Genomic DNA, 14,077 nt, shown 5'->3' on the forward strand with positions numbered 1-14,077 from the left:
GAAAATAAAAATATTAGTATATACATATAGAGGGAATAATAAAACAAACTTGTTAAACATTAACATTTTGGGAATCTGGATAAAAAGTATATGGGAATTTATGCAATTTTTCTATAGGCCTGAAATTATTTCAAACTATCAAGTTAAAAAACAATTTTATTCCTTTAAGAAAATGTAAACAATTTTTTAAAATTTCCCCTTTAGGAAGGATATTGGTTCAGATTTTTTTCCCGTTTTTAAGGCAAAAAACTAGACTGATTAGATACAAAAAGTAAAATGAAAACAAAGCTTATTACTAATTACTGTTTAAAGAATATAATTAATTATGTTAGATGTCAAAAAACAAAGTTTAAAATGTAGGACTCCTTACGAGTAAGTAGAGCCCTTGTTTTTTCCCACGTAAAAAGATGGAGTGAAGACCTAATTTCAAGTCTCAAATTTCCTGACTTTATGCACTCTAATTCCCACTCTAAATTTGAAATTTAAGGTCCAGTTACACTGTCTCTGCCCATGAAACAAGATGCAGGTTCAGTAAAGCCAACTGTGGATCCAGCCCCGGAACAGGCCTCCAGTTTTCCATCCATTTTAGAATGAGACTATATTTCTACATCCAGTCACCAACACCACTGGAGACAAGTGTGTCTTCAAACCCATTCTGGTGGCAACTGCAGATTAAATATTCAGTAATCTGGTTCAAAAGGAGAGAGCTAAGCGTACGAATTTTATGACAAGTCCAAATGCATTGACATTAGCCTAAAATATAGACTTCATGCTTATCTAAAAGTCCAAGAGAAAGCACTTCATTTCTCTATTTTTAAAATGTATTTTACCTCTGGACAAGGCTCTACGTGACAGTCTTTTATTGAACAATGGCCATCTTCTGCCCAGAAGGGACATGGGCGCTTCAGGTTAACCTGGAGAGAAAGGAGGAGTCAGCCACAGTGGGCGTGCGGCTCGGCACTGCAGTGCTCCGAGCATCACCGCGCACCCCAGCCTGCAGCACAGAGCGCAGGAGTTACAACCACCGAAGCTTCTCAGACACCCCAGATAAAACACTAATTTTAAAAAATAAATGACTGCTATCAGTGCTCTGACACTTCAAAAGAGAACTAAAGTCCAAGCCTGCTGGTCACCTGAAGAACCCGGGAAGCATTCCAGGACCACCTGTTCCTTCCAGCCCGGCTGTCCCTCACGCACCTGTGCACTTAAACAGGTGCCCCGAGCACCCTCTCCGCCCCAGGCCCTGGGGTGGGGGGGCTCTAGGGGACAGAGAGGCAGGAAAAGCGTTTTCCCCTGCAACTTACAGTGTGCTGGGGGTGACAGAATTATCTATTTGTATGCTTGTTTAATTACAAATTGTGCCAAGTGCTACAAGGGAAAGTTCAGAGTCTTGTGACAGAAAGAATGGGGCTGGTGTTGGAGGCCCCTGTGGAGGCAGTGTTTAGGACGGGGGAGAGTGGGCAGCAACGTGTGGGGAAAGGTGACAGGGCTGGGACAATCCCGGGGTCTGAGCAACCGACTTTCAGTGGGGAAGGCAGGGGGAGGCAGAGGAGGGTGGAGTGAGGCAAGACCATGCAGGACATTTTACCACAGTAAAAACTCTGTATTTTCATATCCTAAACATAACGGGAAGACAGTAATTCAATAGGACTTCCAGATGGACTGCCCAAGCCCAAAATCAAAGTTTTGTTTGTGTTTCCTCCCTTTTCATCCCCTTCAAACAATGCATTCTTCACTTCTCACCACCTATCCCCTGCCTGGTCCACTGCAGCCCGTCTCCTGCTCCTACCATCTATCCTCTGCACGGCAGCTGTAACTACCTCCTTGAAACATAGTCCAGAGCACACCACCCCTGCTCAGAGCCTTCCTGAGGCTTCCCGCCACCTGCAGAGTAAACGGCAAGTCTGCAGCGAGCACCACAGGCCCTGTGTGGCCTGCCCCCAGCCCGCTCCTCCAGGCACGGGGCCCGCGTGCTGGAGCACAGCACCTGCTGCCTGTCTCCCGCCTGGCTGGCAGCGTCCTCTGCGCCTGCGCTGGTGCCTCCTCCGGATCTTCTGTGGCTCAACCCCTTCACCCCCTCCATCACTGCAGCTGTGTCCCGACCGGACTCCCCAGTGTAGGGCCTGCTATGCATCCCACACAGTTCTATACTTTTTCATAGCATTTATCACTCCCCGAATATTATTTATTTACTTTTTTACTGTCTGCGACCCCCACTGTAAGGGTCGGGATTTTGCCGATTCTTGTTCGTGATTTTATCCCAGTGCCTAGAACATGTACTAGACACCTTAATAAGCACATAAGCGATGAGGACAGCAATACCCACGTCACAGACGAAGGGGCCAAACAGATAGTGACTGGCTGAACTCCAACCCTGCAGTGTCAGGAAGGGGAAGGCCTCCTCGGCAAACTGGGTGCGACTAGAGGTTTCCTAGCGAAAGAGGGGTCAGGATGTCTAAGACAGAGAAGCTTAAAACCGCCTGGCACGGGTGGGAACCGCAGGCGCCCTCGAGCTCCTGGCTTGTAAAGCCAACTGCCTCCGTGGCATCTCAGGGGACATGCGTGGGCACCTCAACTTATTAACACACCTCAAACTGTGCTCTTCCCTCTGCTCGCTCCTGCCAGCTCAGTAAACGGCAACTCCGTCATTCAGGTCTTCAGGCCAAAATCCTGGCATCACCTTTGGCTCTTTTTTCTCCCCCTACATACACCACCTCTGGAGATCAGGGCAGTTCCAATCCAAGTCCCTTTAATGGCCGTTCACAGGCCTCCTGTTGTTCCTCAGATACATGAGGCCCACTGTGGTCTCCAGGCTTGGCTCTTGCTGCTCCCTCTGCCTGGAATGTTCTTTCTCCAGATGTCCACATGCTTGCTCTCTCATCCCTTTAGGTCCTCCCTGAAGGCCACCTTCTCAGCTTGTGGTTTTAAGTTCCTACATTTTAGGCTTATTTGTTATGCAGCAACAGGTAACTAATACCCAGTGCAAGGAGGGGACGGCGGGAGACAGCGCACATGCTGCTCGGGTCACCTTCAGGAACAAAGGGCTTTTACCCCAGTCCTGGGAAGGTCGCAGGCAGCCAACCTCAGCTAGAGAGCCACTCTGCCCAGGGTCACACCTCCCCTTCCTACAATGCCCTTCATCCCATGGCAGGTGAAGGGATATAAAAGCCCAGACCTGTCCGTGAAGTGGGGACAGCTCTGGGGGGCCACCCGAGGTTTCCTTGAGGCTCTCACAGCTTTACTCCTCCCTGTGCCAGCCCTGATGGCCTCCCTCCCCAGAGGCCAGTCCCCAGAGCATCCCCTAATTACCCTCTCTACACTAACCACCGCCTCGGAGCCAGCTTCCCAGGGAACTTCCCTGTGACAACTTGTCTGGCTCCCAAAAAAACCAACTGGTGTTTTTATTGGAGTCACATTACTTTTATGTATCAGTATGGAGGAGAATTAACATCTTTATGCAACAAAAGACATCTATCCATTTGTCCAAGCCTACTTTTGTGTCTTTCAGGAGTGTTCTGAAGCCTTCTTCTTTCAGGTTTTAGATTTCTTGATACATTTATTCCTATACGTTTTATCTTTTCTGCTAACGTAAATGGGGATTTCTTTTCCATTATATCTTCGAACTCGTCATTGCTTGTTGTACTTACGAAGATACTGATTTTTTAAATATTAAGTTTAGAGCCTATCTTGATGCATTTTTTATTGTTTGTTTTCATTATTTTGTGTTTTCTAGCTCTACTTTTGTCATTTATAAATGGAAGTAGTTTTATTTATTCTTTAAAAATTTGTATGACTGGTTGTTTTTTCTTGTTTGACTATACTGGCTAATACGGTCTAAGAGTAAAGGAGATAGTAAGTACCCCCATACCATGGTTCCTGACCTAAGGGAGAATTCCTCTATAGAGTGTTTCCCCAGAAGACGCTGCAATGCTGATGTGCTAGGATCAAAATGCTCATGTTAAGGAAGTATCCATCATTTTTACTCTATTATGTTTTTACAAAATCAGGAGCATGTGTTGAATCTTGCTGAAGCCCTGAAAGCCTCATCCTTGCATTCTTGGAATAAAATCCACTTGGTCATGATATACTTTTTCATAATTCGCTCAAAATGTACGTATCACCTTTGATTTCACTTCTACCCTCACGCCTTACATTCAATCCATCAGAAGAGCCTGCTTGTTACCCTTCATACATGACACTAACTTGATCATTTTTCACCTCTTCCACCGACTCTTCTATCCCAAACCCTTAGCATCTTTCATCTGGACTGCTGCCACGGCCTCCTGTCCGGTTTCTCTATTTCCTGTCTCACACCCTTTCAGTCTGTTTTGTACAAATTCCTCCAGTAGCTTCTTATCACTCTTAAAATCCATCAACCTCTAATTTCCTAAGTCCAGCCCCTACTACCCCTCCAACGCTCTGGTCCGCGTCCTTCCAGCTCTACCGGCCTCCCAACACTCCACGCCTTCGCATCGGCCGGAACGCCCCCCCCCCCCAGGTCTTTCAGGCTCACTCTTTTACATTAGGTAGCTCTTTGCTCAGATGGCACAGCAGGAAGACCTCCTTCTTTAAAATTGGGCAGCCGACCTCTCCCACCCCCATCATTCTGTCTCCTGCTTAGCTTTTTCCCCATAGCACTTACCTTATAATCATAGGAAATTATACATTATTATTTACTTGTTTATTGTTTGTTGCTCTAATCATAATAAGTTTCATGAGATCAGAGTTTCTGTCTTATTCACTGTTGTATTCACAGCACCTAGAACATACTCTGCTACAAAGTGATCACTCCATAAATACCTGACAAATAAAGGAATGGAACGGACCGTACAAGAGAGAAAATATACACACCAGCCAGAGCAGCCGACTGGCCAGCCGACAGAGGTAGACTATGGCTTCTACCTGTGTGTCCTTGCTGACTGAATCTTAGCAAGTGTGTGTGTTTAAAATTAACCTCTTCTCTTAGCTTTCCTTTCCTGCCACCTTTGTATGTAGAATGCACTGCTGGTGGTTAGATTTCCTTTTTGTTTAATTCACAGGTTGACAGAACTAGAAGAGGAGGAGCTACCACCCACACACCCGAGGCTCGGTGCTGGATGCATGAGCTAGATCACTGCTCTCTACTCCCCTCCCCTTTGGGAGAGAGTGTAAGTGTATTCTGGTTATATACAGAGCAGTTTCATTATGTTGGTGAGAGCATTTTTTAAATTGCACGTATAAAGAGGAACTGTACGTCAGCTAGCCGAGGGCCACATTGTTATTTCTACCTATCCAACTTTCATTTTTCCTCCTTACGTAACATCCCCTAATTTTCCTGAGAAATAACATGCAAATATGCAAATGTAGACAAGATTTGTCTTTCAATCTTTTGGTCAAGGGCTGGAGTGACATGACCTTACTTAGACGAATTAGACCCTTTCTCTCAGAAATCTGACTCCTGTATAATGTAAAAAATTGGGAAAATGGCTAATCTGATCCAAAATTTTGGTGGTATCGTAAAGAGAATGACCATTAGTTCCTGCTCTAATTTCTGTATTTTCTGAGACATGCTTCTTCAGCTTATCTTTCAATTTTGTGAGCTGCTCCACACCTTTTCTTAATAAAACTTGTTTTCTTTGTTAAGGCAACAAAAGTGCCCTACCTTAGGACACCTAAACCATTTGTTTCTTCACTTGTAAAATGTGGGCAATACTGGCCTGACAGAATATCTGTGTAAAGATTAAATGAGATATTAATTCATTTACTCAAAATATTTGAGTGTCTACTACTGACCAGACCTGTGGGAATACAGCAAAAGAAGATACAGCCCCACAAGGGAGGAGCGGGAGGGTGAGGGCTAGGACACAGTGAGCGGAGACATGACGGAGACGTCCCATGAAGGGACAATCTGGGACAGAAGGAGCGGTCCTTCACAGCCCTAGACAGAATCATAAGCAAATGGCAGTATTCAACTATTCTGACCTCTAAAAGCAACAACTTCATATGGTTAAGCCTAGCAGCAGAAAGCAAGCAGCTACAAGCGCAGATAGATTTATACAGATTCAGAGGTGGGAGTCAAAAGAAGGTATTCTAACCTTTGTTATTTGTAAGTAAAATGTCTAGAATAATAGTCAATAGTTTGCTTAGGCATAGATTTCTTTTTCAAATAAGTTTATGGAATCTGCATTCCCAAAGGATCTCGTACAGAGGAGAAACATTCACTTTTTGTATATTCCTGGTGCTGATGGGGAAAGGGGGTGAGTTCCCAGTCTTTAGGTCTCTAATTTGTTACCTTTCTGCACAACTTAAGACTGCCAAAATAATGCATTTTTTAACCCTCAAAACTATTTAAAGGACTAAGATAACCTATACAAACTCATGATAAAAAAGAAAACCATGCTCAATTTTTAAAATACACTAAAAAGGAAAATCAAAGAAATTATAAACCCAACTGAATACTGGAGCAGGACCAGACGGGCAAAGCACAAGGGCAGCTTTTACCCCACTGCTCTTTTGCGTTTGCACTGTCGCTGGCGCCGGTTACTCTGCAGAGGTCTGGAGTAGACCACCAGGCTCCGGAACCAAGGCTGCATCTTCCTGTGCACGGCGCGCTGCCTCCATCCCTGGGGCTGGTGTGCCGCCCCGCCCGGCGAGCCAGCCAGTTCAAATGCAGTGGGACTCTGCACGGCTGAGGGGACAGCACACGACACTGCCAGCAGCACACCTCACAGCTGGGCAGGAGTGTCTATGGACAGCACCTAACCTACAGGGGAGGCGGAGGAGAGGGGCCCTGGGCATCTCTACCTCTGTAGCAGGAGGGGTCACTGCCTCAGAACCCGAACTGAGCAATGAGAAGTTCCCCAAACACAGGAAGGGGGCTCAGATTCCTAGTGTTCAAAAAGATTAATAGATTTTCACTACTTTTCTTAATACATTCCAACAATAAAGGATAAACACAGGGCGCTGTGAAGACTCAAAACCTGTTTTCAGGAGAGTCATAAAAAGCACACCTGTGGACAGCTAAATAAGAATCTTCAATACCAGTGGAATCAAATGATGATCATACCTTGTAATAACGGAAATAGTCTCGTTCTTGCAGCTTTTTTATTTTGGGGAAGATTTTGAAGGTGTTGAAGTTATCGATGCTATCAACATCACACAAGCAATCATCCAGGACTCCGGTGACCTAGGGGGAAAAATACGTGTACATATAATTGAAATGATGTAAATGACTGACGTTTCAACCTTAACAAATCTGTTCCATTATATAAAAAGATAAATTATGGAGGGGGTACAGCTCAGTGGCAGAGTGTGTGCTTAGCTTGCACGAGGTCCTGGGTTCAACCCCCAGTATTTCCATCTGAAAAAAAAAAAGATAAAATTATTCATTCAACTGAGCTAGTATTTGCTGATTGAAATGTAAAGCAGCCACTTTTTACAAAGGTCAACTAAATAAAAAGCAACAGTAGGAGTCGATATACCCATGGTGAAGGACTAAACATTCTTGGCTAGAGGTCAAAAAGAAAGATACTGAATGCTCTCTCCTTTGCCTAAACATATATAAAATCCAAATAGTCGTGGAAATGCTAAGGCAGTTTCTTCCAAGACTTACCTAGAAAGCACAGGCTGTAATAATACTGCTGTAGTAACTTTCTTTCAGACCGCCACTTGTGGAACACTCGTGTGACAGGCATAATGCTAACAGCATTACATGTGTTAACTCATGTATTCTTAAAATACCCTATGAAGTGGTATTATTATCCTTATTTTACATACAAGGAAATTAAGGCTTTGCAAGGATAAAATAATTTTTCCAAAGCAGAGATGACACTTACTCCCAAGTCTACTGCACTTTAAAATACATGCTCTTGCATGAGGCCCTGGGTTCAATTCCCAGTACCTCCACTAAAAATAAACAAACCTAATTATCTCCCCATCCAAAAAGTTTTTTAATAAAATATATGCTTTTATCCAATAAATTGGAGAAAATGATATTTACAAAGTGAGTTCAGGATCCAAAAACTCCATAAAGCATTCCTCAGCTGAATTTAAAAATGGGACTCATGAACATGCTACAAACAGGGGTTCCCCAACTTCCTTCCCAAGTTTTATGATTTGCTAGAATGGCTCATACAACTCAGGAAAACACCTTCCTCACACTGACTGGTTTATTGCAAAGGATACAACTCAGAAACAGCCAAACGGAAGGCAGGCACAGGGCAGGGTCCTGGGAGGCCCAAGTGCAGAGCTTCCACATCCCTGAGCTGCCCCACAGCGAGTCCACGTGTTCACCACCTGGAAGCTAATCAGATCTCACTGTTTTAAAGAGTTTTTGCAGAGCTCAGCCTACAGCACCCCTCTCCCAATCCCAGAGGTCAAAGGGTGGGGCTGGAAGTTCCACACCTCTAAGCACTTGGCCCTCCTGGACCAGGCTCATCCTGAAGCTATCTAGGGGTTCCCACCTAAGGCAACTCAGGCGTGACTGAAAGGGGCACTCCGATTACTCAGGAAATTCCAAGGGTTGCCAGGAATAGAGGACAAAGACCAAATATACTTTGTACTACACCACACTGAGTGAGAGAGGAAGCCACTGCAGAGTTTTAAGTGGAGGCTAAAAGGACCACAGAGCACAAGGCGAGGAGGAAGCGTTTATCTTTTATACCGTATGGTCGGGCAAGAGGACCATTCAGGTAAGTGGACACAGCAGATAAGGTGACACTTCAGCAGAAACCTAAGAAAGTGAGCAAGCCAACCATATGAATCCATGAGAAGAGTGTGCCAGGCAGAGGAAACTGCTGGCACAAGGGCCTCAGTGCAAAGATACACTTGCTGTGTTCCAGAACAACACGGAGGTCAGCCGGGCTGCTGCATGTGACTCAGGGGCAGCGACTGTGGGAAGAGCAGATCCAATGGGGTGAAAATCAGGAATTTGGTTCCTGATACATCAAGTGTGAGGTATCTCTTAATTATCCAGGTAATTAATAGAGACATTGAAAAAGTAGTTGGACATGTGGATCTAGAGCTGAGAATCCTAGTCTGGAGATTTTGAGAGTCAGTTATGTAGACGGTATTTCAGCCAAGAGACTAAATGAGATGACCAGGATAGAGAGAGGAAAGAGACAAGATTTGAACCCTGAGGTTCAAGTGATCAGCGGTCAGGGGAAGAGGAGGATCAAGCAAAGGATACTAAGAAAGACTGCCCTGCAGGAAGACAGGAAGGGTGCCAGAGCCGTAGAGTATCCCAAGAAGCCAAAAAAAAAAAAAAAAAGGAGTTTAAAGGAGAGTGATGAGCTGTGGGAAAAATCTGCCCATAGTTTTTAAACCTTAGCTTCACCAAACTATTGGCTTTAGCAGCAAGGAAGACATTAGTGACCTTGACAAGAACAGTTTCAGAGGAGTGGTCAGGGCAAGAAGCAGGCTGGAATGGGCTGAATGACCAGAACAGGGAAGAGAAAGATACTTCTCTTGAGGAGTTTTTCTATACAGGGGAACAAAAAAATGGAGCAGAGTCAGAAGAGATGAGTGTGTCAAAAGGGGACTTTAAAATAGTAGAATTAACAGCACGTTTTATGATGACAGTAACAGTCCATCAGAAAAGGAAAAATTGGTGATCCAAGAGAGAAAGGGAAGTTTTGCTCGAGCCCTAACAAGCAGAGGGACTGGCCTTTGCTAAGAGTACAGACAGTTCATACACAGGTATGCAGCCCAAGCCAAAATACACGCGGCAGAGACTAGCAGGTGGACAGACGGGATTACTCTAACTTGGTCAAGTATGAAGCTAAGCGCGAGCATGGAGAAGAGGTGCTAGAGGATTAAGTAGAAAGAAAAGGACATAAAGCGGTTGTCTAATTCAATAATCATTTTTTCCTGCTGGGTATAATCAGCTATGTAGTTCATCCATTGAGTTGTTAATTTCATTTCTAGAACTCCTATTTCAAGACGCTTTAATCATTTGGTCACTCTTTAAAAGCTCTTGTTCTATTTCATATTTCTGAGTATCTTTTTATTTAAACACATTAAACATAGTAATTTTAAATTATGCCTTATGTTTTCAAAATCTAAAGTCTGGACAGGTCTGTTTCTGTAGTCTACACTTCTAATACCTCATTCACGGTGCCTTGTGGGGTTCGCGATTTTTTTTTTTTTTTTTTTGACTGTTAGCTTATTCTGCTTGGCACTTTATCTTCAAGAATTCTTTAGGGCCTGGGTTGAAAACAAATTCCTACAGCGGGGATGGGTATTTGCTTTTACCAGTAAACTAGGAGCGTACCAACCTGAGGCTGCTATAAATTAAATTTTGCCCTCGAAGCTCTTCCCAGCACAGGAGGCATGAATTTGGCCCGTATAAGGGCTGGCTCGTGGTTACAAATTCTCAAGGCAGTTTTCCTCCCTTAGTTTCTTTACTCTCCCCTTACTTGTGGTGGGTTTCATTTCTCCTTACACTGAACATGTAGCCCTTTGGAGTTCCGCTTTTACTGTGGGGCCTTTCATTGTCCCCTCTTTGGGCAGACAAAGGCTTTATGTCCTCTCTCCTCCACTCCACATGGTTGTTAAAGCAGAAGCTCAAGGTCCCCAGGGTCTGGGGGAAATCCTCAGGGTAACGGGAGTGAAGCAGCACCGTTTGAGTCTCAAGGTTCTGGCTCTCCATCTTGAGGGGGCTTTATGCATTCTATGATTTAATGCCATCTCAGAAATGCATTCAGAAAGACTTAAAAAATATATGTCACTGGAATTACTTCTCTACAGGAAGCTTGTTAGAGCACTTGTGCACGGTGTTTTTAGTTCCTAGTGTTTTGCCGTACTACAAAGCACATTTGCATATCATTGATAAACAGGGTGTGAGATGTACAAATGCCTATCATTTTATGTGCTCGCAAATGACTTTATGCTTTAAATGTAAAAAGATAATATTCAATATACTCATCTCCTTAAATGATTTCTTGTCAATAAAAGTACGACTTCTTTCATTCTTTACTGTTTTTTCTTCCAATTTAGTATACAAAAGAGAAGTGAAAAACTGGCTTAGTTCCACTTTTTTATTTTCCTGGGTTTCCTTCTGCTTTATTTCTGTACCGCACAGAAGCAAGCACAGTGAGTTGCACTGTATAGAACAGAAAGAGGCCTACTGGTCTCCAGTTAAATCTTGCTCACTTACGTAACAAGTGTGAAACTAATCATGTAACTCTTTGAAAGTCGGTTGCCTCAACAGCCCCACAGGTGCGTCAAATAAAATGATAATGTATATCTAAACGTTACAAATTACAGTAAGATCTAAAATGTGATCAAACACTATGATTAGAAAGTACCACTGGAAACAAAAACCGAATGTATTCATTTTTGAGGACAGTTTGGCACAATGCTACTTTGAATATGCCAAATCTTTAACTGCTGAACTATATATATGTATATGTTCATTTGGACATAAATTTAAATTACACATATTCATTTGGATATAATAAAATTTAAAGTACACAGGCAATTATAAGACATTAGTATACAAAATTAGTGATAGGAGCCTAAAGTGAAGCTTCTACACTGGTGATACAGTATACAATTGATATATGCTACATAATAAAAAAAAATGAAAAAAAAAGAGAAAACTCTCATTTTAGAAAAACATCTAAATGTAAATTCTACTAAAAAAGAAACAGCCCATTAATAACTAGAAAATAATTTTGCCAAAGACAATTTGGAAAATATACTTTTCATAAGTCTGGTAGATATGCCCAGATTGCCACTGTTCCTGTGTTTTCAAGTGGGGTTAAAGACAGTTGAAGGGATAACTGCGTTTGTTACTTGCAAGGCTGTTTTACAATGCTGATACTCCTGGACCACATCCAGATCCACTGTATCAGAACATCCGGTAATGGGGCCAAAGAATCTGCATTTTTAACACGCTCCCAAAAAACCAAAACCAAAAGCTTCTCCCTTTTATCGAATCATTCACTTAAAAAACATTTGAACAGGGACATAAATTTAAGATTCAGGCATCCTGAGATTCGATTCAGAACACCGTAACACTCTGACAAAAGTGTCAAAAGTGTCTGAGTAAAGTTAGAAAAACATGTTTACATGATTACACCCAGGGTTACCTTCAGTTTTTCTTAACAATCAGCATTAATTGCTTCAAACGACATCTGCCCTCATTATCGGGCCACCTGGGACATCTTTTTATGTTTTTTTCGCTCTTAGCAGTTTTGCCACTTTGCAGCAGGTGCAGACAAGACAGCACCTGGCCGCGGTCTACTGAGTAAAAAAGGAAGCAAACACCTCTCTTCAGGCAAAAGGCTCTGGTCCGCTTCCCCCGCGATTTCCAGCATCTTGAGAAACTTGTTAAGATACGTCTCACAAAGACACGCTCAAACTCTGATTTATCAGCCGTCGCCTCACTGCTGCTGGACTCGCGAGGCCAGACACAGACCCCTAGGGTCGTAACCGGACTCCCCTGGCAATGCCGCCGAGCAGAGTCCCAGCTGAGTGAAAGAACAGCGCTCCCGGGCCAGGGACGGGGGAAAAGCCGAGGGACTCTCGATCCGCAATTCCGGGAAGTTAAGTGTCGCCTTCGCGGGCCGGGCGTCCCGCCCTCCCCTCCCGTCTCGCGGGGTGGGCGCCGCCGTCCGCGCGCGTGCTCTCCCCACGACAGCCGCGGACGTCCTCCTGCCGTCCCACCCCCCGCCCCGGTCTCAGCCGCTCAAACAGCCGGGGACAGAGACGACGACACCTCGGCGGCCGTCCCCGGCCTCCCCAGTCACGCCGGGAGCCGCGCGCGCCGCCATCCCCGCCCCCGGCAGGCGTTCCGCGGGCTTGGCCGTCAGGTGTCCGGCCCCCGGCCTCCCCGCCGCCACAAGCCCCTCGGGGCGACCCCCACGCCCGCCCCAGCGCGGCCCGCTCGGCCGGCGCCCCGCCGCGCCAGCGCTCGGGCTCACCTGGGCCTCGACGACGCTCGGGAGGAAGCTCAGGGTGACCAGCAGCTGCACTGCGGCCGCCGCCCCCTGCCCCGCGCCGCCCCGCCGGGCCCCCCGGCTCATGCTGACCTCCCCCCACGCCGCGGCCGGCCGGGGAGCGGCGGGCGGCCCGGGCGACGACCCGAGGGGACGCCTCCCGGAGGCTGAGAGACTCCGGGTCAGGGGCCGCTCGCCGTCCGGAGATGGGGACGCTCTCCCGGCAGCGGTGAGCGACGCTGGAGAGCCGCGCGCCCCCACCTCATCCCACGGGCGACCCCGCCCCCGGCTTCCCAGCGCCCGGCCCCGCCCCCAGAGCGCGGGGCATTGTGGGAGTTGTAGTCCGCGAGGCGGGGGCGCCTGGGGCCTGGAGGGGGCCGGGCACAGCAACCGGGGGTGCTGCTCCTCCTCCCCGGGCCTCGGGCTCCGCGGCGGCCAATGACGCGGGACCACGCCGGCCTCCAAAACAAGGGGAGTGGTGGGGGCCCCTCCTCCTCCCCTCTTCCCACCCGCAGTTGCTCCTGGAAACGGGGCGGGGCCTCCTGTGTCGCGTCCCTGCACGCCGCGCGGCCGCAGCCTCCGGGATGCGTCCGGTACCCACGCGGGCGAGCAACCAACGGCGAAGGCCTTCGGCTTCCCAGCTCAGGCGCTTTTTTTGTGTCGCTCACTCTTTTGGAGCCACACTCACATCCGCTGTGGGTGCCTGCGGAAGCCCCTGCCCCTGTGGACGTGGCTCCGGCGCCCTTTTCGCCTTCCATGCCCCAGTCGTGGGTGTCATGCTCGCCCCGTCCTGCCTCCACTCCTGTGGACACGCACAAACACCGTGCACGTTAAAGAATCGGAGTAAACCCGAGTGTATAATATAATAAGGGATGGAAATGAACCCACAGAAAAATTGCGAGTGATCATGGACTGGGTTCAACTCCCACCTCTAAAACATTGTAGTATGTTATGTGGCTTTGCACAAGTTACTTCACCTCTCTGAGCCTCAGTTTGCCCGTCTGTAAAGTAAATACAGTAATACCCACCTCTAGCATCGTTCTAGGCTTACGTAATATTATATCCATAAAGGGCTTCTTCATATGATGCCTGGCACACAAGAAATGTTCACCAAATGATAGGTGCTGTTAGTTTTATTAATATCCTTGATTTCTAGT

The 14,077-nt window shown here is 46.3% G+C and overlaps 1 protein-coding gene across 3 annotated transcripts in view; it reads right to left on the reverse strand.

The window, feature by feature from the left end:
* The window catches only part of ERO1B (endoplasmic reticulum oxidoreductase 1 beta), a 45,012-nt gene extending 31,792 nt beyond the window's left edge, over positions 1-13,220 (reverse strand). For 2 of the 3 annotated variants that reach the window (XM_074373258.1, XM_074373260.1), the window contains exons 1-3: positions 12,906-13,220; positions 7,046-7,165; positions 831-914 (exon numbers count right to left, since the gene is read on the reverse strand). In XM_074373258.1, coding sequence (XP_074229359.1) covers positions 831-914; positions 7,046-7,165; positions 12,906-13,007 — 306 coding nt within the window. In that variant the 5' untranslated portion in view covers positions 13,008-13,220. The remainder of the gene's footprint in view (positions 1-830; positions 915-7,045; positions 7,166-12,905) is intronic. The other variant, XM_074373259.1, reaches the window with a different exon arrangement.
* Between the last annotated feature and the right edge of the window lie 857 nt (positions 13,221-14,077).

Source organism: Camelus bactrianus, chromosome 11 (genome assembly GCF_048773025.1).
Source record: "Camelus bactrianus isolate YW-2024 breed Bactrian camel chromosome 11, ASM4877302v1, whole genome shotgun sequence".
Taxonomy (NCBI): Eukaryota; Metazoa; Chordata; class Mammalia; order Artiodactyla; family Camelidae; genus Camelus; species Camelus bactrianus.